General features: G+C 44.0%; 1 protein-coding gene across 3 annotated transcripts in view; it reads right to left on the reverse strand.

The window, feature by feature from the left end:
• Positions 1–342: 342 nt before the first annotated feature.
• LOC124283295 (collagen alpha-1(XXVII) chain-like) overlaps positions 343–23,122 on the reverse strand; it is a 41,757-nt gene continuing 18,977 nt past the window's right edge. Inside the window, exons 12-15 of one of the 3 annotated variants that reach the window (XM_046719330.1) lie at positions 21,902–21,968; positions 20,406–20,472; positions 19,575–19,708; positions 343–443 (exon numbers count right to left, since the gene is read on the reverse strand). In XM_046719330.1, the coding sequence (XP_046575286.1) occupies positions 21,933–21,968 (36 nt within the window). In that variant the 3' untranslated portion in view covers positions 343–443; positions 19,575–19,708; positions 20,406–20,472; positions 21,902–21,932. The other 2 variants (XM_046719337.1, XM_046719343.1) reach the window with 2 other exon arrangements.

Here is a 23,122-nt window from a genome sequence, read left to right on the forward strand (position 1 = left end):
TTTGTTTACAAACAACATTGTGCAGCTTTTATACTGCTGAAACAAATATATCCTCTTCATATAGTCACAATTGTACAATGTACTTTTGGGAGAGGTTTCCATGAATGTGAAAAGGGTTTGTCGCCTCTATCAAGATAGTCACACATCACTTATGGGTTACAGAATGCACAGTGTGGATTAGCACACTGTTCAATGTATGTGTGACAAGTTTTAACAACAAGCGTGAGCTTGATTTTAGGAGTCTCGGTTACAATAAGATGCATCTAGGCTACAGTAAGACGAAACAGGATTTCAAAGAAAAGCTGGTTTAAATCTTATGCACAGGAAAATACAGACACATAATTATGGTGTGATGGTTTATTGAAAATGACATATTTCATCTACATCACAGATTCTTCTTGTCCAGGACCAGAGGTTTCGCTCCCAGGGCAGGGTTTCCCAGTCTGGAAATACAAACACACTTGTCATATGGGGGACATGTCTGTCCGGGTGGGGAGAACATACACACTTCGTCATGTAAGGGACATGTCTGTCGGGGTGGGGAGAACACACACACTTCGTCATGTGGGGGACATGTCGGTCAGGGTAGGGAGAACATTCACACTTCGTCATGTGGGGGACATGTCTGTCAGGGTGGGGAGAACATACACACTTCGTCATGTAAGGGACATGTCTGTCAGGGTGGGGCGAACATACGCACTTTAGTCATAATTCAATATGGACTTTATTTAAATATCTCCTGTAAACAACTTCAAGTTGGAGGGGATAATGGTTCCCAGAAGTAGATCGCCTCACAAATCTTACAAGGCATATTTTAACATCTTATCAAGACGTAATGAAAATAAAAATAATATGGGTGATTTTTTTATACATCTTTTATTCACGTTCTGTATAACATGAGTTTCACTGGACGAAGTTACAGTCATTTCATGTTAGACATGAGCCCTGTTGCCAAATGTTTCAGAGATAGATCCTCTCGGAGAAATATGTGTCCTATATATATATATATATAAATATTTGTCAGGGTTGAGATTGCGATCTGATCGGAGATTCTACCAGTAGAGACTTCGCAGTCTTTACCAGTATCCTACTAGTAGAGATTGAAATCGGATCCTACCTGTCAGATCCGATTCTACCAGTACAATTTTCAATTCAACTGGTAGAAACCCTGATTGTTCTGTAGGCAAACAACACTTTATTTGCTGAACAATAATATTCATTTGTTATGCATGTTATTTTGATATGTGAAAAATGTAAAGAAATTCAAATAATTCCATATCAATGTATCTCACTTTAATACAAATTGCATTAATTGATAATGTCCTAATCATAACCATTTTGTTGATACAAACTATGGTTTCACATATGAAAAAATCATATGTAGGATCAGAATGGAGCTTCCACTGGTAGAGATTGCAATTGCATAGGTTATTCTATATACATGTTATAAGTTTCTACCAGTACAGACTCCGCTTGCAATCTTTACCCTGGCATATATATCATCTCTATATATACATTGTATATAGTTTAGGTGAATGAATTCATGTATTCAAATCATTGAACGCTTATTATTAGCATATATTCTGAACAACATGAAAAACCCTCAGCCTTTTCCTATAAATATAAATGCATTCAATATGTTTGGACACATACTAGATACATAATAACAATATTTGATCATTTACATATTCCTAGAAATGCCTCCATCAACACGCCCAACATGACCAGCGTACCGAACTGAGATGATAAACAATACCTAAGCGACAATGTATCACTGTTCAAAGTGACAATACCCGAGAAAATCTAATTGTTTTCACACCTGATAATTTGTTGTTTATGGGGCTGTCCCTACAAGCGGCCACCGTCCCGGTTCGGTTGTCCCTGGTGGCCACAGCAATTAACAATTGCGTAATCCAGAGAGCGGCCACTCAGGGGAAAACACCAAAACAATGTCGGGTGGTGCCGCATGGACAATACACGTCTATCCAGTAGGTTTTATCGGTTCAGTTAAACACCAGATGATGATATTTTGTTGATTGTAGGAAGACATAAACAGAACTTTGTAATGAAACATACATTGGGTCCGCACAATTAAAGTTCACAAGTTATAACTTTATAAATATTCTCTTTCATGTATTAAAATACTTTTTTTCTAAACGATGCATAGTTTGATAGTTTATCCATGTATATTGTGGTATTACACAAATATGATATTAAGCAGCATGCGCAAACATATTTAAGTCATATGTCTGCACCTCCAAGTACTTACAATGTCATATCGGAAATATTCATTGTCCTGCAGCAACAACAGGTGTGCATTGTCTGCCGATTTCAAATAACAATATCAACCGGCATACCATGCAGATTTTATGTGGTACAGGAAAAGGTAGGCAACGGCTCAGTGTCCAAGCAAACATATGTTGCTGGGTAATCTACGATAAGGGTTACTATAATTCATTGCAAATGACAAAACTCTATTAGAGAGGGGGTAATCATAATTATCGAAAGGAGCAGGTGCCCACTCTTTGCACAGATCAGACGTTACAGGGAATAAGTAAAACAACATGTAGGCGTGCATCAAAGGGATTAACAGCAACAACTATAGGATAGGGTAATAAAGCAGTGACAACAGGGGGAAGTCAAATGTCCAAAAGGTAAAAATATACATGGCTGGAATGCTCTGCTAAGTTGTTGCTATCAGTTCATTGTATGCAGATGGGATGAGATATCCTTCATCTCTGTTGATGGAGGGCTTGTGTCCGCGGATTTGAACTGCTTAATCCATGTTGATGTATATATAAGTCTGCTACAGCACCTCAGTCTCGCTTGACAACGGTATAATAATCTATACTGAAACGCCGCATCCTATATAATATAGACGTTGTCATCCATGAAGCGAAAATGTGTTGAAAGAACGATATGAATGCAAGTCACTAACGTGAGTATCTAAAATCATATAGTGGTGTGCAAATCATATGCGTTTAATTCGTGATTGGTATATTTTCTCATGATATTATTGTATGAATAATCGTTCCCTTTCACACTCGTATTACAACACAAATCATAAAATAGATAAGATCTATATATTATGATCTCGGTAGCAACAGCATGGAGCGTGTTGTTCAGTGACAAAACAATGTGAAAATTCATCGAGGAGATACTTTGTCCTTAACCACCTCAGCATATATACTATACTTCACGGCAATGACGATTTATCTCCTTTAGACAATGAAAACCTTATAAAATCCGTTCAGAATTATATAACTGAAACTAACCGCTTTACGGAATTCAAGTAACAACCTATAAACATAAAATGCACTTGGTGTCTTGTTCTTTATTTTCTTTTGTTTTGATTCATTCATTAATGTCCCAATGTCTGCTCCATAGAATTAAGTCAAGATAATAACGAACTATATGCGGAGAAGCATTGACATAGGCCATATGGCATGTTTGGTAATCCTATTTCCATTTTGTTATGTCGTGTATTATGAAAAAATGTAAACATTAATGGAAATTTTAAAAAAATACTGTTTAAATCACAATACTGTATAAATCTCGAACAACCTCTGCGTTTTGCAGGTATATATCGTAGCTCTTTCCAAACGTATTCATCAAGTTTCATTCACCATTTTATCTAAGAAAAGTTTGATACCTTTTCGATAGAACGTAGACATTATAGTTTGTTGGACCACTGACTTCAAAATACTGACTTTATGCATTTCATTTGTGCAATGGTACATTATGTTTAGCACTATCTATGTGCACAAACCAGCCGTTTCAACACATTACCTGAAGAGATATTTTCATAAGCAAGTTTTGCTCTTTTACTGATCCAATGTATAGGTTGTTTATTGCAACGGCAGTGTTAGGTAAACAAGAGATGTGGATGAATGAATCATTAGGACTGGTATATTTTCAAACAATTTAACACGATATTTTGTAGGAATCCTGGGTGACTAACATTTAAAAAAATCAGTGGTGACTCGACATTCACAATTGTCTCTAATTTCCCAGGAATGCGACAGCAAAATTGCTAATAAAAGCATACGGTCTTTTTGATAGCAACTTCTTGTTAATTGCATAGAGCAACGTTTCTGTGTAGGTTCTCACACCATGTTCAAGCTAACGGTGACAAAAACCAAGTGATTAGAATGATCGAATGCTGTGACAAACATCGTGTACTTGAATAACAAGGGGTAGATAATTGGACGAGGCCAGGTGGGAAGTAAGAACAATAAATAGCACAGCCATGAAGCCGATAAGCAGGACGGATTAAGTTGTAAAAACAGTCATAAAAAACGGGTGCTGATTGAAGTCTATAGCTTGGTCAGCTCTTCGTAGGCTATGGTATGTAGTACCCTTCGTCAGTCACTACATTCACAGCGCTCGTCACTCGTTGCTTTATGCAAAGAACAAGAAGTTGCTATTAAGAAGCCGCATGCTAGAATGCCAATGAAACATACAATCATAATTGCTGTTCATGACGTTGTATAATTTGTATATATATATATATACAACCTACTTTATCTGACCTCGTACACCTGAAACATAGTGTATCGAATAGGTCCAACACAGAACTGAACCAAAACATCTAATGTCATGATGATATGAATTGCTTAAATTCCTCAAACCGGTCTTTGAGGTAATAACAGAAGTGTATATAGTTTTACATTCCTGATCATGAATCAGTTATTGTCATTCTGATGCAAATACCCCAAACCCAACAAGATCAGATCCAGATCAGTTGATCACACTGATTGCTAATTACCTAGAATAAACAAGAAGTGGCCCACACGCAGGTGTCTCAAATTATCTGATACAGAACGGAGGTTCTGTGTGATTTTAAGCAGATGGATGATACTAAATTGTTAACCGGTAAATAAATGAAATACTCCCACGAACCATTATTTACACCCCTTAAAATACATATGACATTTTTATCCGTGACAAGTTATCGATAACAAATAATTTATATACATTTGAATGTCATCATTCAACTGTAGAAATAGTTTAAGTGCAGTTCTTATCTAGGCACATCCATGATATCCGCGATGCAGCATTGTGTTTGCGGCTCACTCTAAACATGTATCCTATCTATACAGAGACACCTTCCTCCACGTGAAGTTGGAATGAACTTGCACTCTAACTGCTGATTTGCCATTTCGAAAGTGATGCATTGGACGAACGAACGAACGAAATTTATAGTTTTACGTCGGCTTTTAGCATGGCCAATGTCGCCGACGGGGTAGGTGGGGTTGATATATAAATAATTAATAATGTAATAATAGGGGTAAACCACCATACCCAAAAAAATGTAAATTATGGGAGATTAAGCTTAGGTAGTTTTAGGATAAAAGTAGTTAAAAATATAATATAAATAAAATAAAAAGCCGAAATTATAAAGAGAGGGAGAAAATAAAGCAGTTGTTAATAATAAGAGGAGTTGGAGTGATACAGGATAGTTAAAATGGGTGAGGGGAGAGGGTTGGGGTTGGGGTGGGGTGGTAAGTATAAAATAAGTGTATAGCATGTTGGGGATATATTATGGTGGTACAGTTAAGCTGTACTTATTTTAATAATAATAGGGGACCTAGTAAAGAAAGAAAAAAGGTTGTAACGGGTGGGGGTGGGTGTGGGGGGTGAGGAGATAAGGCAAAGGCCGTGTGAGTGGTAATGGGACTGTTGGCGAGCTGGCTTGGGTTGAAGGTTGTGACTTTTGTACACGAGGGCTGGAGCTAGGTTTGTTTACGTATTAGTGGTTGCTGATTGGCTGGGAGAGGCGCGGACCTTTTAGCAGAAATAAGACAACTATAAATAAATGAATTTGTTTCCCAGGTCTAAATGAGCAGGCTTATGTTGGTGATAGAGTATGAGTACAGAGAAGTGAGATTTGGGTGCCTGGTCTAAATATATAGGCTATTGAGAGGTAGTATGGTGGGGATTGTTTGGGAGGTTCTAAATTTTATTTATTAAGTTTGAGTTTTGAATAAAGGTGGCTATGGCTTGAAATATATTTGACGGGTTAAAAGGATTAAAAAGTAGCTGTATGTTGTTGTGATATTTAGTTGGTATGCTGCTGTGTAGTTGTGTGATGTTTGTTTGTTGGAGGTGGCAGTGTGTAAATATGTGTTCAATTGTTTCTGGTTGGTTGCAATGTGTACATAATCCATCTGGGTGTCTGTTTTGTTTGAATAATGGATGATTTAGGTTTGTGATGCCAGTGATTAATCTTGTGATGAGTGTGTCCATGTGTTTGTTGCTTGAGTATGTAAGTGTTTTGGTGATAGGTTTAGTTATGATTGCTTTGACCCAGGTGGATTTGTTTGTGTTGAGGTTGTGTTGGTAATTTTGGTTAATTATGTGGTGCTTAATGAGTTGTTTTATTTCAGTTTTGGATGTGTTGAATTGTAAGAGTGGAGAGTTGTGTGTGGTGGCTAGTTTGGCTGCTGTGTCTGCTGTGTTATTTCCTTGGTTGTGTGTATGAGCTGGAATCCACATTAATGTTATGTTTTTATTTAATTGTTGGAGTGAGTAGGTCTGTATAATTATGTTGTGTATTAAGTCGTTTCGTGCTTTCGAGTGCTTGTGTTGAAGTTGTTTGACGGCGCTGAGGGAATCTGTAAGTATTAGGATGTTGGTGTGGGGCATAGTGGGGATGAGGTGTAGTGCTGTTAAGATTGCTGTAAGTTCTGCTGTGTTGATGTTTGTGTGGTTTGTATAGTGGAGGTTTGTTGTTAGGGGGGGTGTTTGGTTTACATGGATGCCTATGCCTATGCGTTTGTTTGTGCCGATTGATGCGTCTGTATATATTTGGGTGTGGTTGGGGTAATTTAGGTTGATGTGGGTTTGGATGAGATTTGTTTTGGTTTGGGTGTCAGTGGATCTAGGGAGATTTTGGAGTGTTTCTACCAGGGTGATATCTGTAGGGGGTGGGGGTTTGTCATGAATGTAGCTTGTTATGGGAGGTGTGTGTTGGATGGTGTTTAAGTGTTGTGAGTGTTGAGGTGAGTGAGTAGAGGGGCTCTGTTTGGGTTGTTTTTAAATTTTTTGATAGTGGATTTTTTAGTGTTTGTGTATTTAGTTGTGATGAGTTTGTAAATTGGGTTGTGTTGGGCCCCAGCCCAGTAATTGAGTGCGGTTTGATTTATTCTTGTTTTGATTGAAGGGATGCCTGTAAGTAGGAGAAGAGTGTTATGGGAGGTGCCAGTCCTAGTGCCTAGGGCTTGTTTAAGGGCTTTGTACTGTATAGAATTGAGTTTTTGGAGGTTGGTTTGGGAGATGGAGTGGAGGACCGGAGCAGCGTAGTCCATTCTAGACTGAATAAGAGTTTTGTATATATTAATAAGTGTTTGTCGGCTCCCCAGTTTGTACCACTGATGGCTCGCATGAGATTTAGATCTTTTTGGTACGAGTTGACCAGATTATTAATGTGGGGTGTCCATGTCATGTGTTGGTCAAAGGTAAGACCTAAGAATTTTGCCTCTTTTTCGAACTTGATTTCTTGGTTATTAAGATGGAGTTTGGGTGTATAATTTTGCATTCTTTGCTTTTTGAATAGGATGCCCACGGTTTTGTTAACGTTAATATGGAACCCCCATTTATGGGCCCAGTTTTGGATGTGGTTTAGCATTCTTTGAGTTTTGATTGTGGCTTGTTTTCCTGAGGTGGATGATGTCCAAAATGAAATGTCATCAGCAAATTTGGCAGTAGAAATTTCTGGCCACTTGTCCGGAAATATGTCATTAATCATAAAGTTGAATAGTGTTGGGGAGATTATGCTCCCCTGGGGGGTTCCATTTTCTAGTGGAAAGGGGTCCGAGACAGTGTTGTGAGATTTGACTATTATTTGTCTGTTATTAAGGAATGCTTGAATGAAATTTAGAATCCGCCCGTGTATGGCATTTTCTTGTAATTTTTGGATTAGGCCGTTGTGCCAGATCATGTCGAAAGCTTTGCTAAAGTCAATAAAAATGGCCAGCGTGTATTGTTTTTGTGCTTGGGCTACTTTTATATCATGTTCCAAATGTAAAATGTGATCTAAAGTTTGCCTATTTGGAGTGAAGCCACTCTGGTCCTGCTTAATTAAGTTGTGGGATTGGATTTGGTGTTTTAGTCTATTATTTACCATAGACTCTAGTGTTTTACATAAATGTGAGGTAAGGGAAATGGGTCGGAATTAATCTGGGGAGTTGATGGGTTTCCCTGGCTTTAGGATTAGCACCACCTTAGCTGTTTTCCATGAAGATGGTATGTTTCCTGTGGTCCAGATATGGTTAAATAGTGTGAGTGTTAAGTTAAGCATGTTTGGTGTTAGTTTGTTGAGTATGGTGTATGTAATGTTATCTGGACCAGGGGCTGAGGCTGTTTTTTTATGATGTAGGGCTTCCTTAAGTTCGTGTATGTTTATGATTTTTTTATAGGTAGGTGTGAGTGGGGTGGTTCAGGTGAGTAGGGTGGGTGGTTTTTAATGGTGTTTTGGAAGTTTGCTGTGTAGTTGGTGGAGCTACTAGTGTTCGAAAAATGGGCAGCAACAGCATTAGCTTTGTGTTTATTTGTGGGAAGGTTCGGAAGGTTAGGTTGAATTATAGATTTGGAATTTCCCTGAATAGCTTTAAATTTTTTCCACATTTTTCTAGAGTTGTGTTGATTTAGCCTCAGGGTCGAGCAAAATTTTCTCCAATGTTCCTTTTTTGCTGCCTTGATTAGTTGTTTAGTGTTATTTCTGAGTTTTTTAGCCAAATGCGATTTAGAACGGTCCCTCTTTGATTTATTGAGGGCCTTTTTCCGTGCCTTTCTGGCGTATTTAATGTCTTGCCTCCACCATGGGACTGTTTTCTGTGCTTGAGTGGTCCGAAATGTGGGTATGCATGTATTTGTTATATCGATAATGGTGTTTGTGAGCTGGGAGTTAAAGGTTTCTGTGTCAGTATTTATAATGTTGGATGGGTCAACTTGATTGCATAATTTGGTGAATTTATTCCAGTCTGCTTTGTGTATATTGTATTTGATTTCTGCACTAGGGATGGGGGTAGTGTGAGGGTTTGTTTGTGATTCTGGTGGAAGTAGTGTAGATATGGTAGTTTTTATGGGGCAGTGGTCAACCTCCCATAGGCAAGATTTTGTATATGTAGGGGTGGTGATTGTTAGGTCTATTGCAGTTGGTGATTGTACGTGGGAGAGAGGGTATCTGGTGGGTTGGTTATCGTTAAGTGTAATGAGGTTGTGGTCGTCTAGCCAGTTAGATAGAAGGCCGTTATTGTCAGTATAGGGTTTTGTGCCCCATAATGGATGGTGAGAGTTTAGGTCCGAGGATAAATGTGTTGGGCGTTAAGAATTTTGCTATAGAGTCTAAATCTTGGGGTATAAGTTTAATAGAGGGTCTTCTGTATATGTTTATGAATGTTAATAATTTATTATTTATTGTTGTTTTTATAGCCAGGACTTCTAGGTTAGTGGTTGGAATGTCAATTTCTGAATAGTTGAGTTTGTTTGAAATGAATATTCCCAGTCCCCCAGCTGGGGGACCTGGGAGATTTATTGGTCGAGGTCTATCTTTCCTGATATAATTGTAGCCTGGGATTTTGAAGGCGAATTTTGGTGAAAGTTTTGTCTCTTGTAAGAAAATTATTTGGGGCGAGATTTTGTTTTGGACGATGAGTGCCTTAAGCTCATGTCCGTTTGCTCGGAGGCCGTTACAGTTCCATTGTATCAGAGCCATGACTGCGGTAATTTGGAATAGAATATTATAATAAGCCATGGATGGGGCAAAAATTTTGAATGGAGGGTTTAGGTGCTAGGGTAGCTTAGTGGTGGGTTGTTTATGATAGGGATTTTACTGCTATGATGAGACTGGCTAGACTCCTGTGGTATATTTTGTTTCTGCGTGCAATGTTGTGTAATTTTTTGGCTGTTGGATTTTGCATAAGTATTGCTGCGGTGATAAATTCTATGATGAGGTTTAAATTGTGGTTTATTTTTTGTGGGGTGAGTGTGAGATTTGTTTGGGGGCAGATGTAGTGGTTTTGGGTTGGAGTGACCGGGGTTTTGGAGAGGTGAAAAGAGAGAGAGAGAGAGAGAGAGAGAGAGAGAGAGAGAGAGAGAGAGGAGGGGGAAGAGAGAGAACGGTTGGGGGGAGGGCTTGGTGGGTGGGGAGCAGTTTTGGAACGGGGTTGTTTGGGTGGGTTGGGTGGGGTGGGATTGGGAAGAGGAGTAATGGTTTTTAGTGGGTTGGGGGTTTGGAGGTGGGTATTTGGTGTTGGGTTTGGGTTTGGGTTTGGTTGGTTTGGGGCGGGGTGGGTTAGGGTGTTTGGATGGATTTGGATGGATTGCATTGGATTGCGGATAAGCAGGATATATACCCATAATAACTAGTGAGTAAATATCAACAAATAATATAGTGAATTAAAATCAGTGTCAAAGGCAATCAGTAGTAGTGAGGTGAAATAAATCAATGTCAATCAATAAGCAAACAAATAATTAGTGATTTAAAATCAGTGTCAAAGGCAATCAGTTAGTCGTGAGTTGAAATCAATCAATGTCAGTCAATAAGCAGTGAGCTGAAATCAATCAATGCCAGTCAATAAGCAGTGAGTTGATATCAATGGAAATCAACAACCAGTGTGAGTTGATATCATGTTCCATATTACAATGTGAGTTGATATCATGAAAATGAACACCGATTTCGTTATGCAGTTCAGTTTATAGTATAACCCACTCACTAATCCATTAAAACAACATGAGTCTACCTCGCGAAACATCAAAGGATTTTCACTGTAATACCAAATGTCGTCTTAAGGGGAAGACACCTAATCCTGATTCGATTATTGCAAGACTGTTTGAAAAACAGCTTCATTGTGGTTTCAAGAGTACACATCTGCCATATACAATTCAGTGTTCCATTTACAGTTCGAGGACTATACAAACAATAGAGATACATAAACCATACCAAAGGGACAACGGGACTCATGTCAGAGATGAAATGACTGCAACTTAGCGCAATGAAACTCATGTAATACAGAGTGTGAATAAACGATGTATAAAGAAATCAAATTATTTTTATTTTCATTTCGTCTTGATAAGATGTTAAAATATGCCTTGTAAGATTTGCGCGGCGATCTACTTCTGGGAACCATTTCCCCTCCCACTTGAAGTTGTTTACAGGAGAAAACATCATTTGAAGAAAGTCCATATTGAATTATCCAAAGATGGTGTCTAATTATTTTCAATTAAGACAATTCTGGTAGTGAAATGAAAATTTCTGACAGGAATTTCTGCGGTAAAAAATAATTCTGCCAGAAATTTCTGCGGTAAAAAAAAAATCTGCCAGTAATTTCTGCAGAAATGCATTTTCAGAGCCCATTTGTTAGCTTATGAACACTTTTTGGGTTCATCTCCTCGAGATCTTTCCAATGATATAAATTTAACCAAACCTGAAGAGGTTTTCAATTCTTTGAAGAGAGTCGTCCTTGGGGTACATATTATGCATTTTCCGGCTGAAAAATGTCCTGTGACAGTTGTATCAATGTTTTTTTAATAAAAAGATTGAACAATAAATAAACTTTTATTTATTATACGGCCCCTACCTCACGGAGTTACCTCCCGTTGAGCATGCGCACCAACTGGGTAGGCTCCTAGACCCGTATCATCATTCCTTCTGCTGAATAAATCAGTGAACAGAATTGCGGGGAGGCGGGAGGCCCTACCCCAAGGACGACTCTCTTCAAAGAATTGAAAACCTCTTCAGGTTTGGTTAATTCTTCTTCATAGAGATCGTCCTTGGGGTACATATTATGCATAAACACAGACTCCCAAAGACCGGAGGCCAGGGAGGAGGGAATTCTGTCCAAGCACACACAAATATAGCGATCGTATCATGGAAAAAAATTGAACAGACGCCATAACACTCACCTGTCACTTGTCCCAGTTGCGCTTCCGCGAGAGGCATTATGGGAGGGGAACTGACAGGGAGGAAGTGTACTCAAAGACGACCTCCATTTAGCATAGTGAGACAACGCACGTGGTGCGAATGTCAACAAAGCCCCACCCACCATGTGTCTATTAGTGAGCACCGTAGGGGGGAATGTAAATACCGCTCACATTCGACAAATAAATCCTGAGAGAATCGAAAGGGGGTACATGTAGTTAGCTCACAGTAGCAGATATGTCAATAATACGCAATTATTGTACAGCAGCGTCAAAAACAAACCAATAAACCAAGACTCACTGGGTCAGGGTGGCAGGACACTGTCCACTGGAGAGAACCGAACGGCCAAAGCTCGCACGATTACGGGAATGTGTATCGAGCTGATAGTGCCGTATAAACGTGCTTGGCCGGCTCCAAATAGCGGCAGAGCAGATCTCTTCAATGGGGAGTGCCGATGCAAAAGCTTTTGAAGCGGCTACTGCCCTGACCGAGTGAGCCTTCAACCCCTCAGGGGGAGGCTTGCCCTTAGCCTGATAAGCGGCACAAATACACGAAACTAGCCAGCGAGACAAAGTCTGCTTGCTCGCTGGCACACCAGCCTTCCCGCCACCGTAACAACAGAACAGCTGGGTACCCGTACGGATTCCCTGCGTTCGTTTGATATAGACTTTGAGCGTCTTACGGACATCCAACGGGTGAGTGCTCGTAGGAGTGGTCCCCGATGTGGAAGGCTGGGTAAGAGTAGGAAGTTCGATAGGAGCTGTCACATGGAAAGCGTGATCGACCTTCGGTCGGTAAGTATCTGGGAGGCGAATACTGACACGATCCGTGTGAAACACAGTCAGCGCCGGGTCGGACGACATAGCATGTAAATCGCCGACCCTACGTCCAGATGTTACCGCCACCAGAAAAACAGCTTTCCAAGTTAACTGAATGGAAATAGCCGATAGGTGTGAGAAAGTTGGACCGGACAGCCAATCTAGCACAATTGACAAATCCCAAGGTGGACTGGTTCGCCTGAGCGCAGGTCGAATCCGTTCCGCGCCAGCAAGAAAGCGCTGTACGAGAGGGTGCTGCCCCAGAAGAGCACCATCGACAGGGGTGTGAAAAGTGGAAATAGCGGTGGAGTAGCCACGAATGGTCGAAGCCGCCAGGCCTTCTTCCAAACGAGCTTGCAAAACTCCCAATACTCTGACTAAATCCGCAGAAAGGGATCTGCAATGCCCTATCTGAACACCAGAAGCATAGCAGGACCACCTATCCTCGTACTGAACGTTTGTCGAATCCGCCTCGAAGCCAGAATTGTGTCTGCAACTGCTGCAGGAATTCCGCGTGCCTCGAGGTTAGACCTGACAGAGGCCGCCACCCACTGAATCCGTGGATTTGGGTGGGAGCTCCGTTCTGAGTGAGAATGTCCGTACCGAAAGGTAATAGAACAGGAGGCTGAGCCAGAAACCTGAGAATTACCGGAAACCAGCTCTGACGGCCAAAGCGGTGCCAGTAGCACAAGCAGCCGAGCTGGCTGGGTGGACAGCTGTGAAAGGACACGGGGAATGAGTGGTAACAGCGGGAACGCCCAGAGCACTTTGCCCGTCAATCCAGCAGGAAAGCGTCGGCAGCCAACGCCCTGGGTCGGTATCCGAGAGCAGAACACGGGTGTCTGATCGTCCCGCCGGGCGCTAAACAGATCCACCTGGAGCGACCGTTACAACTGGGAGATTACTCTGAAAATCTGCCTGTCGAGCATCCACTGCGTGCGCGGGGCCAGGATCCGGCGAGAGGCGCATCTGCTGCGCCGCGTTCTCCAGCCCCGGGAGATAAACAGGAGTACCTGACAGTCGCACTGATCGCACCAGAGGAGAAAGTCCACGCCTCCCGGAGAGGCGCTGGGGACACCGTGCCTCCCTGCTTCAGGATGTACGCGACATGGCCCGTCTGGTTGTCCAACTGAAGGCGGACTACCTGGCCGCGGACATGCTCTCTGAAGCACTCGAATACCAACCGCACAGCTCTCAGTTCCAACACGTTGATGTGAAGGTGGGCTTCGGCTTCGGACCAGAGTCCGGACGCCGACAGACTGCCCAGAACACCCCCCCAGCCCGTGAGGGACGCATCGGTCTGAACTGTGAGAGCTGGCGTCGGGATATCCAAGGGGATCCCCCTGGTGAGATTCCCGACATTTGTCCACCACTGAAGGTGAGGTGTCAACCACTCTGGGACTGAGACTGCGCTCCAGATCCTCTGTGCGAGTCCACAGCTGAGCCAAAGCTTGCTGTATAAGACGCATCCTCAACCGCGCCCGCCACACTACAGAGATAAAATTCGCCGCCATATGGCCCAGTAGACTGAGCCAAGTCCGTGCTGGTGCCTGGGGCTGGGAGAGAGCGAAGATACCATCTCCCGAACTCTGGTGATCGGTCGAGGCGACAAGGAAACGAGATCCTTGTTTGTTTGGAATCAGCTCCAAGAAAAACCATGTCCTGGGTGGGTACCAGGTCGGATTTCTTGAGGTTGATTATCCACCCAGTCGAGTTAGAATGTCTATCACTGTGTGAGTAGCATCTCGACTCGCTGGCTGTGTTAGTGCTCGAGCAACCAGTCGTCGAGAGGTAAGGGTAACAAGCGCCTTCCTTGCGAGCGGAAGCGAGGGTAGCCAGGACTAACATGAGCTTGGTGAACACCCTTGGGGCAGTCGATATGCCGAAGGGAGCACCCTGAATTGGTAACACATCCCGTCATAAGAGAACCGAAGGTACTGCTTGAACGAGGGATGTATGGGGTATGCAGATACGCATCCCTTTAGGTCGATTGACGTGAGCCAATCGCCGGGCTGAACAGATGAGATCACCGGCGCAGTGTCTCCATCTTGAAGGATGGTACTTTGAGCATGCGATTCAACCCCTTGAGGTTGAGAATCGGATGGAACCCGCCGTCTTTCTTCGGGACGAGGAAGTACGTGGAGTAAAATCCGCCTGTTCCTCTCCCGGTGGAATGCGCTCGATTGCGACGGACTTGTCCAGCAGAGCCTGAACTTCGATCGCAATATGTCCGCCCTTGCCTGACATGGCAGCACCGGTCGCGGCGTATGGCGGTGAAGTCGAGGCGGACCCTCGCTTCCACAGTGGTAAATGGCCGATGCTGACCGTGGCCAGCACCCAAACATTGTTGGTAGCCTTCTCCCATTCCGGCAGGAATAGAGAGAAGCGGCCTCCCACTGGGATATGGGGTAGGAGGCGTCGCGTTGTCCCGAGCAGCCGGAGCTGACTGGGTGTGACACCGCGGCTTGGCGGCAGCCTGATGGGTTAACGGGAGGTCGGGCAGACCTCCCGCAGCCGCTGAAAAGGCTGGGAGCTAGTCGAGGACTGCTCCTGCCCCTACCCTTGGCGGACCTGCTCCTCCGCCTACCCCTACCAAGCGGCGAAGCCAGCCCGGCAGACTTCGGGTGTAGGCTGCACCCGGCGGAGGAAGGTGGAGCACGGGGGAGCGCGGGGCGAGACACCAGCGGGTGCTCCAACAAGGCCTTAGAGTCCTTGAAGGGAGGTAGCTGCAGCAGCAGCCTCCCGTATGACCTGCTGGGCCCTGGAAGAGGGTCGCTCCCAGACGGAAAGGGAGGGCCAGCAAGGTCTGCTGCGTCGCTGCCGAGTACCGAGACGTCGACAGCCACAGCCTGCGCATCCCCATGACTGCGCACATCACCGTCGACGCAGCAGACCGCAAAGAGTCGCGGCGAGGTGTGCCCTGAACTTCCGAGCTGGCGGAGCAGCACGACATGTGGCGAAACGTCGCCAGCATGCCCCTCCGCCTCCAGGGCCGACCTCTGAATCGAGGAGAGGTAGGCCTCATGGACCACCACCTGACCTGCTGCATGGCGTTCGGTAGACCTCCTCGTAGGTCGATGCACGCGTGCGCGCAGGCACCGCGAGGCAAAGGTGGAGTGAGGCGCCCTTGCCGAGCAGCCGGAGCTGCTCCGGAGGAAGCCGAGCCTCCCCCCAGGGCGACGGAAGTGAACACGCACTCGTCAACGATGGGAACAACGAACAGGGAGTCCTCCCCAAGTTGGTACCTCCGTACTAAATCCGGCAAGTCGAACCGAACACGGGTACCAGACAAGAGGGGCTCGACCACGTCCTGAACCAACGAAGGCAGAATGCGGAGCTGCGTCTGCGAGGGCTGCCGAGGGGCAAACGCCTCGCCTGGCAAGCGGAACTCAGCCGAGTCCGAGCAGCCAACAGGCACCGCGGCTTGGGGTAGGCCCTCGGCAATTCTTTGCCGGACCTCCCGCAGAGCCGAAGCAAAACGGAAACCTCCGTCATGCTCCTCTACCTCCCCAAGCTCCATCGACTCTGCGCCCGAGCCCGAGAGCCAGAGGCTGGGTCTCCTCGAAGAGGACCCTAACCCCGACCCGGTGGGCTGACCTAGCGCTAGGAAGCACAGAGGAAGAGCAGACAGAGCGCTCCACGTCGGGCGCCTGGAAGGCGTGCGGACCCGGTCCCGAGGCGCTGGAGGCAGACCAGGCAGAACTGGTGCCTCCGCTCTCATGGGGCGGGAGTGTGCAGGGACCGGATCACCAGGAATACTCAACGGTCCCTGCGCCAACTCTGAGAGGGGGACTGGGAGCACCTCCCCCTCCGGGGCAGCCGAGGCGTCCGGACCCGAAGCCAGAGGCAACGGGTCTACAGACACCTCAAGGCTGAGGGATCGAGCCGAGCCCGGCGATCCCACCCCCTGACTCTCCGCCCCCCGTCCGGAGTGAGCGAGGAACTCCTGGCGGAGACCTCCAACAGACTCACGAACGAGGGACTTCACAGAGTCCATATGCTGCTGAAACAATTTGTCCATTAGTGTCATATCAAAACCACCAGTACTAGCGGGAGAGGGGGTTTGGCTTCGGGATTTTTTTCCCTTACGTGACTGTCTCTTAGTCTTAGACGGGGGGACCTGCGTCAGTTCCCCACCCGCCTCACGCATCTCTTTGTAAAATAGCGTGTCCGCCGCCCTCCGCTTTTGGGCCCGGGGGGAAAACCCAAGACATATGGTACATGTGTCCGCGTCATGGCCAGTCTTTTCTAGACAGGCGACGCACTGGTCATGCCTGTCGGCCCGTGGAATGCTCTGTCCACAGACCGAACAGGATGAAAAGGCCTGAAAGCAAACACGCAAGCATGTAGCTAACGGCGGACCAGCAGCATATATACACGTAGAAAACATTGAAAAATACGTGAAGGCTACCACGGAAAGTAATAGTTGGTTCAATACGCAATATTACGACCACATGGCACGCTAAACTTCCCGCCATGGCAGAGCAACACGTGCGTAAACCACGGGAAAGTTCGCGTAATATAATATAATACAAAGTCACAATTATGAAACAACCAACTGTAAAGCTTTACTGTTCCTTTTCATAGGCAAATAAAGACCATACATACAGGTGGTGTCTCAGACATAGTCGTTTTCTTCTGAAGAAAGTTCAGCACTGTACGGCTCATGAATTCTCTAACGTCTGTTCATGGCAGTGACAGCAGAAGGAATGATGATACGGGTCTAGGAGCCTACCCAGTTGGTGCGCATGCGCAACGGGAGGTAACTCCGTGAGGTAGGGGCCGTATAATAAATAAAAGAGTTTATTTATTGTTCAATCTTTTTATTCAAAAAACATTGATACAACTGTCACAGGACATTTTTCAGCCGGAAAATGCATAATATGTACCCCAAGGACGATCTCTCTGAAAACGAATATGTCTTTGTAGCTCTCTTCCTTCTGTGTGTCAAGTTAGGACTCGCTGGCCATTCCTAAGTTGTCCCACCCGGCCTTATACACACTTCGTCATGTAAGGGACATGTCTGTCAGGGTAGGGAGAACATACACACTTCGTCATGTGGGGAACATGTCTGTCAGTGAAGGGAGAACATACACACTTCATCATGTTGGGGACATGTCTGTCAGGGTAGGGAGAACATACACACTTCGTCATATAATTGGCATGTCTGTCAGGCTATGGAGAACATACAAACTTCGTCATGTGAGCGATATTATCTGTCAGGGTATGGGGAATATACACATTGTCATGTAGGGGACATGTATGTCAGGGTGGGAAGAACATACATACTTCGTCATATGGGGGACATGTCTGTCAGGGTGGGGAGAACATACACACTTCGTCATGTGGTGGACATGTCTGTCAGAGTGGGGAGAACATACACACTTCGTCATGTGGGGGACATGCTTGTCAGAGTGGGGAGAACATACACACTTCGTCATGTGGGGGACATGCTTGTCAGAGTGGGGAGAACATACACACTTCGTCATGTGGGGGACATGTCTTGTAGGGTGGGGAGAACATACACACTTCGTCATGTGGGGGAGAACATACACACTTCGTCATGTGGGGGAGAACATACACACTTCGTCATATGGGGGACATGTCTGTCGGGGTGGGGAGAACATACACACTTCGTCATGTGGTGGACATGTCTGTCAGGGTGGGGAACATACACACTTTGTCATGTGGAGGACATGTCTGTCAGGGTGGGGAGAACATACACACTTCGTCATGTGGAGGACATGTCTGTCAGGGTAGGGAGAAAATACACACTTCTTCATGTGGGCGACATGCCTGTCAGGGTGGGGAGAACATACACACTTCTTCATGTGGGCGACATGTCTGTCAGGGTAGGGAGAACATACACACTTCTTCATGTGGGCGACATGTCTGTCGGGGTGGGGAGAACATACACACTTCGTCATGTGAGGGACATTGTCAGTGTGGGAAGAACCCACACACTTCGCCATATGAGGGACATGTCTGTCGGGGTGGGAGAAAACACATACTTCGTCATGTGGGGGACATGTCTGTCAGTTTAGGGAGAACATACACACTTCGTAAAAGAAAGGGACATGTCTGTCAGGATAGGGTTACATACACACTTCGTCATGTAAGGGACATTGTCTGTCAGGGTGTGGAGAACATACACACTTCGTCATGTGGTGGACATTGTCTGTCCGGGTAGGCAGAACATCCACACTTTGTCATGCGAGGGACATTGTCTGTCAGGGTAGGGAGAATATACACACTTCGTCATGTGGGGAACATGTCTGTAAGTGTAGGGAGAAAACTCATACTTCGTCATGTTGGGGACATGTTCGTCAGGGTGGGGAGAACATACACACTTCGTCATGTGGGTGACATGTCTGTCAGTGTAGGGGGAACATACACACTTCGTCATGTGGGTGACGTGTCTGTCAGTGTAGGGGAGAACATACACATGTGGGGGACATATCTGTCAGGGAATGGAGAACATACACACTTAGTCATGTGGGGCGACATGTCTGTCAGGGTGTGGAGAACAGACACTTCGTCATGTAAGGGACATGTCTGTCAGGGTATGGAGAACATACACACTTCGTCATGTGGGGGACATGTCTGTCAGGGTGGGAAGAACATACACACTTCATCATGTGGGGGAAATGTCTGTCAGGGTGCGGTGGGTTGGAAGGGGGTTACCAATCTCCTCACAAACGGAATGTAGTAACGTTGACCTAGCACCTGCTAATGCCGGACTGGTGCCCTGGGCCACCAAATATTCCTACAAGGACGTATACAGTAAGAAGTGCTTCGTCAAAAGAAGACACATGTAGATTCAATATACTCACGCTAGTGACGTCACCCCGTGTGAACCTGTGGCAGTGAACTGACTGTACTGACCAACATTCTCCCACACCACTGTTCCTGGTGCATGTTCAGGCAACAGACCATCGTGTATGGCGGCGCGGCACACCGAGGAGGACTGAAACACGCAATCATGCTGTGCTGTTATTGCTGTAGATCGGGATATCGGGATATGTTTCGTTTCGTAAATACCCTACGTCAAGAATGAAAGAATTTCATATTTGCTTTGTATATTATTGATCTTCATGTATTGTTATACTTAGGACACCGGAAAACACGAGAGTAATCACTTCTTCACCACGTTATAATACCATAATTAACAGTAAATGCGTGTAAAGCACTACCTCACTGAAGCGCTAGGTGACACAACTAGAATACCGCTCAACACGACTCTCATTTCTTGTGACGGTTCCCAGGCTGGTATGTAGTGCCAAATTTGTACTCGTGTTTCGATACATACGTACACGCTGGGAAAGATCTCTTTTGACATTTGCAACGCCATGAACATTTAAAGCCAATCGGCATCACATAAACGTACTCATTAAACAGAATACAAAAGCGAGTGTGTTTTGACATTAAATGCGTCATTATAACTGATGACGTCACAGTAAATTACAGGGCGTTGTGGTGTAATTTCTTTTTAGCAACTTGACAGATTCGTTACAACTCCTTAGATGCAGTAGGTGTTAAAATCAGAATCAGCTGCAATGCCTGCATTCAATGACATAACTATATTTTTAAACGACTCGAAGAGGATGATGAATAGCAGGCTGCCAAGGCCATACAAGTAGAAGTTGTCTGTTTTATTCACAAACCGATGCATATGTTGTACTTCCATACACCGGTGTTGAATCCCCAAGACAGGTGCTTGGACAGTGGAGTCTGAAATGAGAGTATCACCTTTGTACAACCTGCAATACAGTTGCAAACTGAAGGAGGTGGAACTGGATCGGACATTTTTAAAGTATCTATCATCACCCGTGAAGATCCGGGTTAGAACGGTCTTGAAAAATAAGGCGACAGATGAAAACCTTTTTTCACACTTATAAGAAAGCTCTACTGTCCGAATCGGACTTTATCATAATCCGGTGAAAACCAAAACAAACACTCTGGCGCAGTATTGGCTTCGCAGATCACTGCCACAGACTAATTTGCATATCCACTTTTTTCTTGTTTGTAAACAAATGCGCTCAGAAGAGCCTGGTCTAGTGCAAGCTTTCCGACTCGCTCTGCATGTTGTTCAGCATAGTTATATAAACATACTCCTGCAACTACAACAAAGTAGTGTTGAACATATCTAATTATTCAACCAAGTGTCTGTACCGCTAGATGTCCTTTGACAGAACGTTGAGCCGCACAACCAATGAAAAGCAAGGATAACTACCCAAATCGAAAACTATTAACTTCTTTAAAATATATTTTCATGGACATATCTATGAATACCAGAATGTCTTTAAGAGTAATATCAATATTTCAGAAATTCAAATGATTTCAGTAAATATGAATGATTTTGTTTCTTAAAATTTAGGAATTATGTATAATTGCTTAAAATTTCAGTAAATATACATAATTCCTGAGCGAATCAGACATTATACACAATTACTGAAATTTTCAGCAATTATACATATTTACTGCTTATACATATTTCCTGTAACATATACAGGTGTAACAGCTGTCGAGTCTACGCATGTTCTAAATCGTATATACAGGTGTTATATGCAGGTGTAACGATACCATTAGTGAGTGTGTTAAGGATGCAAGTCACATCGGTATAATTCAGCCACAATGCGACGAGTAACGATTCGATGAAGCCACAATACGATACTTATCCCGATGACATGGGTGCGATGATATTCCTATGGAAACAAAATACTTACATTCCATAAGTTAATAATATTTATTTATCATCCAAAACTGTTCCACAGGGAGATATCGCTTGTGTAAGATCATATGATATCTCTAGGAGATATCGTTTTGACAGTAGATTTTGTACAATGCTGACGACAATGCTATGACGCCATCAACTTGATGACGTCACAATGCTATGACATCACTGCACTGCAAGTCTAATGATAGTACAGTGTTGAGAGATGTACATTTTTCAATAAAACTAATGAAAAATGATTTTTGATGATAAATAGAATCTCACCCTCGTGTCTACTGATATCAATTATATCAACACTCGTTGATAAAGGTAAAATATCCTCAGCAGCAAGCCTCGGATATTTGTGACTATCAACTCGTGTTGATATAATTGATATCAGTAGGCTACTTGTGATATTCGCTATATATGGATACGAAAAGTACTTACCCGCAGTATTCAGATGTACACTGGGAGAATGTCACATTACAGGTTCCTGGTCCCTGGTCCTTGTAGGCTGGGTAATGACAAACCATATACATTAGGCTCGAACCACAACACAAAGACGGGGCAGGTTGCTAGTGCTTAAAGCATTCACTTCTACGGAAGCCCGTTAGGGATATCTAGTCATTTTTCTTTCTCTTAAAACTTCAAAACCACATTGTGAAAGTTCGGGGTAATATGCTGACATATCAATATGATAACGTTGAACTTGATGACACCATAATGAGACCACACCTGCACTGAAGTGTTCCTACCCGCGCTCAAACTGATGCAAACATAATTCGTTAAATAACCAAGAAACTGAATTGAAAATAATATATTTCTGACACTACCGCTGGTCTTTTCAGAAACCTGAAAGTATCCACAATACATACTCGGAATGATGCAGTTCGTATTCCCCATTTATAAAATAAACGAAAAGTCAAAATAATTATGTTTGAACATTTAATACACCATATCGAAACAAAACAGTAAACCCAATGAAAATCCCTCGCACTGTACATTCACCGAAAGTGTGAATGTTAACTAAACTTCTATGCTTCCCGATAATGGAAGCAATTTACTAAGTAATTTGTAACTCCTGGCTGGAGCTCGATATGGACGACCCTGTCCCTCAGCAATATGTCTGACTAACTGCCGATGTTAAACTGATTAACGCTGTCGTCAGCTATCCCCACGAAATGCACGAGATTTTAAAACCCACGTGCATATACGCATAGCGACGGGTGTATTCGGGCGCGCTGACCCAAGCTAAAACGAAAACATATATTTCCTTCTGTCCACATACTTTGAGTAACTTCGCCTTTTTAGTGACAGGTAAGATAATATTTATACGGAATATTCATTTGACTCTAAACTAAAACAATAGATTGGATGCTTCTATCTTGTATGTTGTGATCAATTACTATCACCATGTCCATCAGCAGCATGCTGTTTTCTTCGAATAAATTTACGATGGGCTTTCTTTAGATTGCTAAGGATTACTATGGGGCGGGATTGTAATGGATTGCGCTAAGCGTTTTGATGGACCCTAGATACAACTTGGTAGTGCTTCAAAACACACAATGCTGCAAGGAAGACAAACTGGTTTGTTTCGCAACATATATCCAGACACCTGTCACGTCCAACGAGACGATTTCTTATGAGCAAACCCTGAGGACATATATA

This window comes from Haliotis rubra, unplaced genomic scaffold (genome assembly GCF_003918875.1).
Source record: "Haliotis rubra isolate DU_JTF1 unplaced genomic scaffold, ASM391887v1 Scf1091, whole genome shotgun sequence".
Taxonomy (NCBI): domain Eukaryota; kingdom Metazoa; phylum Mollusca; class Gastropoda; order Lepetellida; family Haliotidae; genus Haliotis; species Haliotis rubra.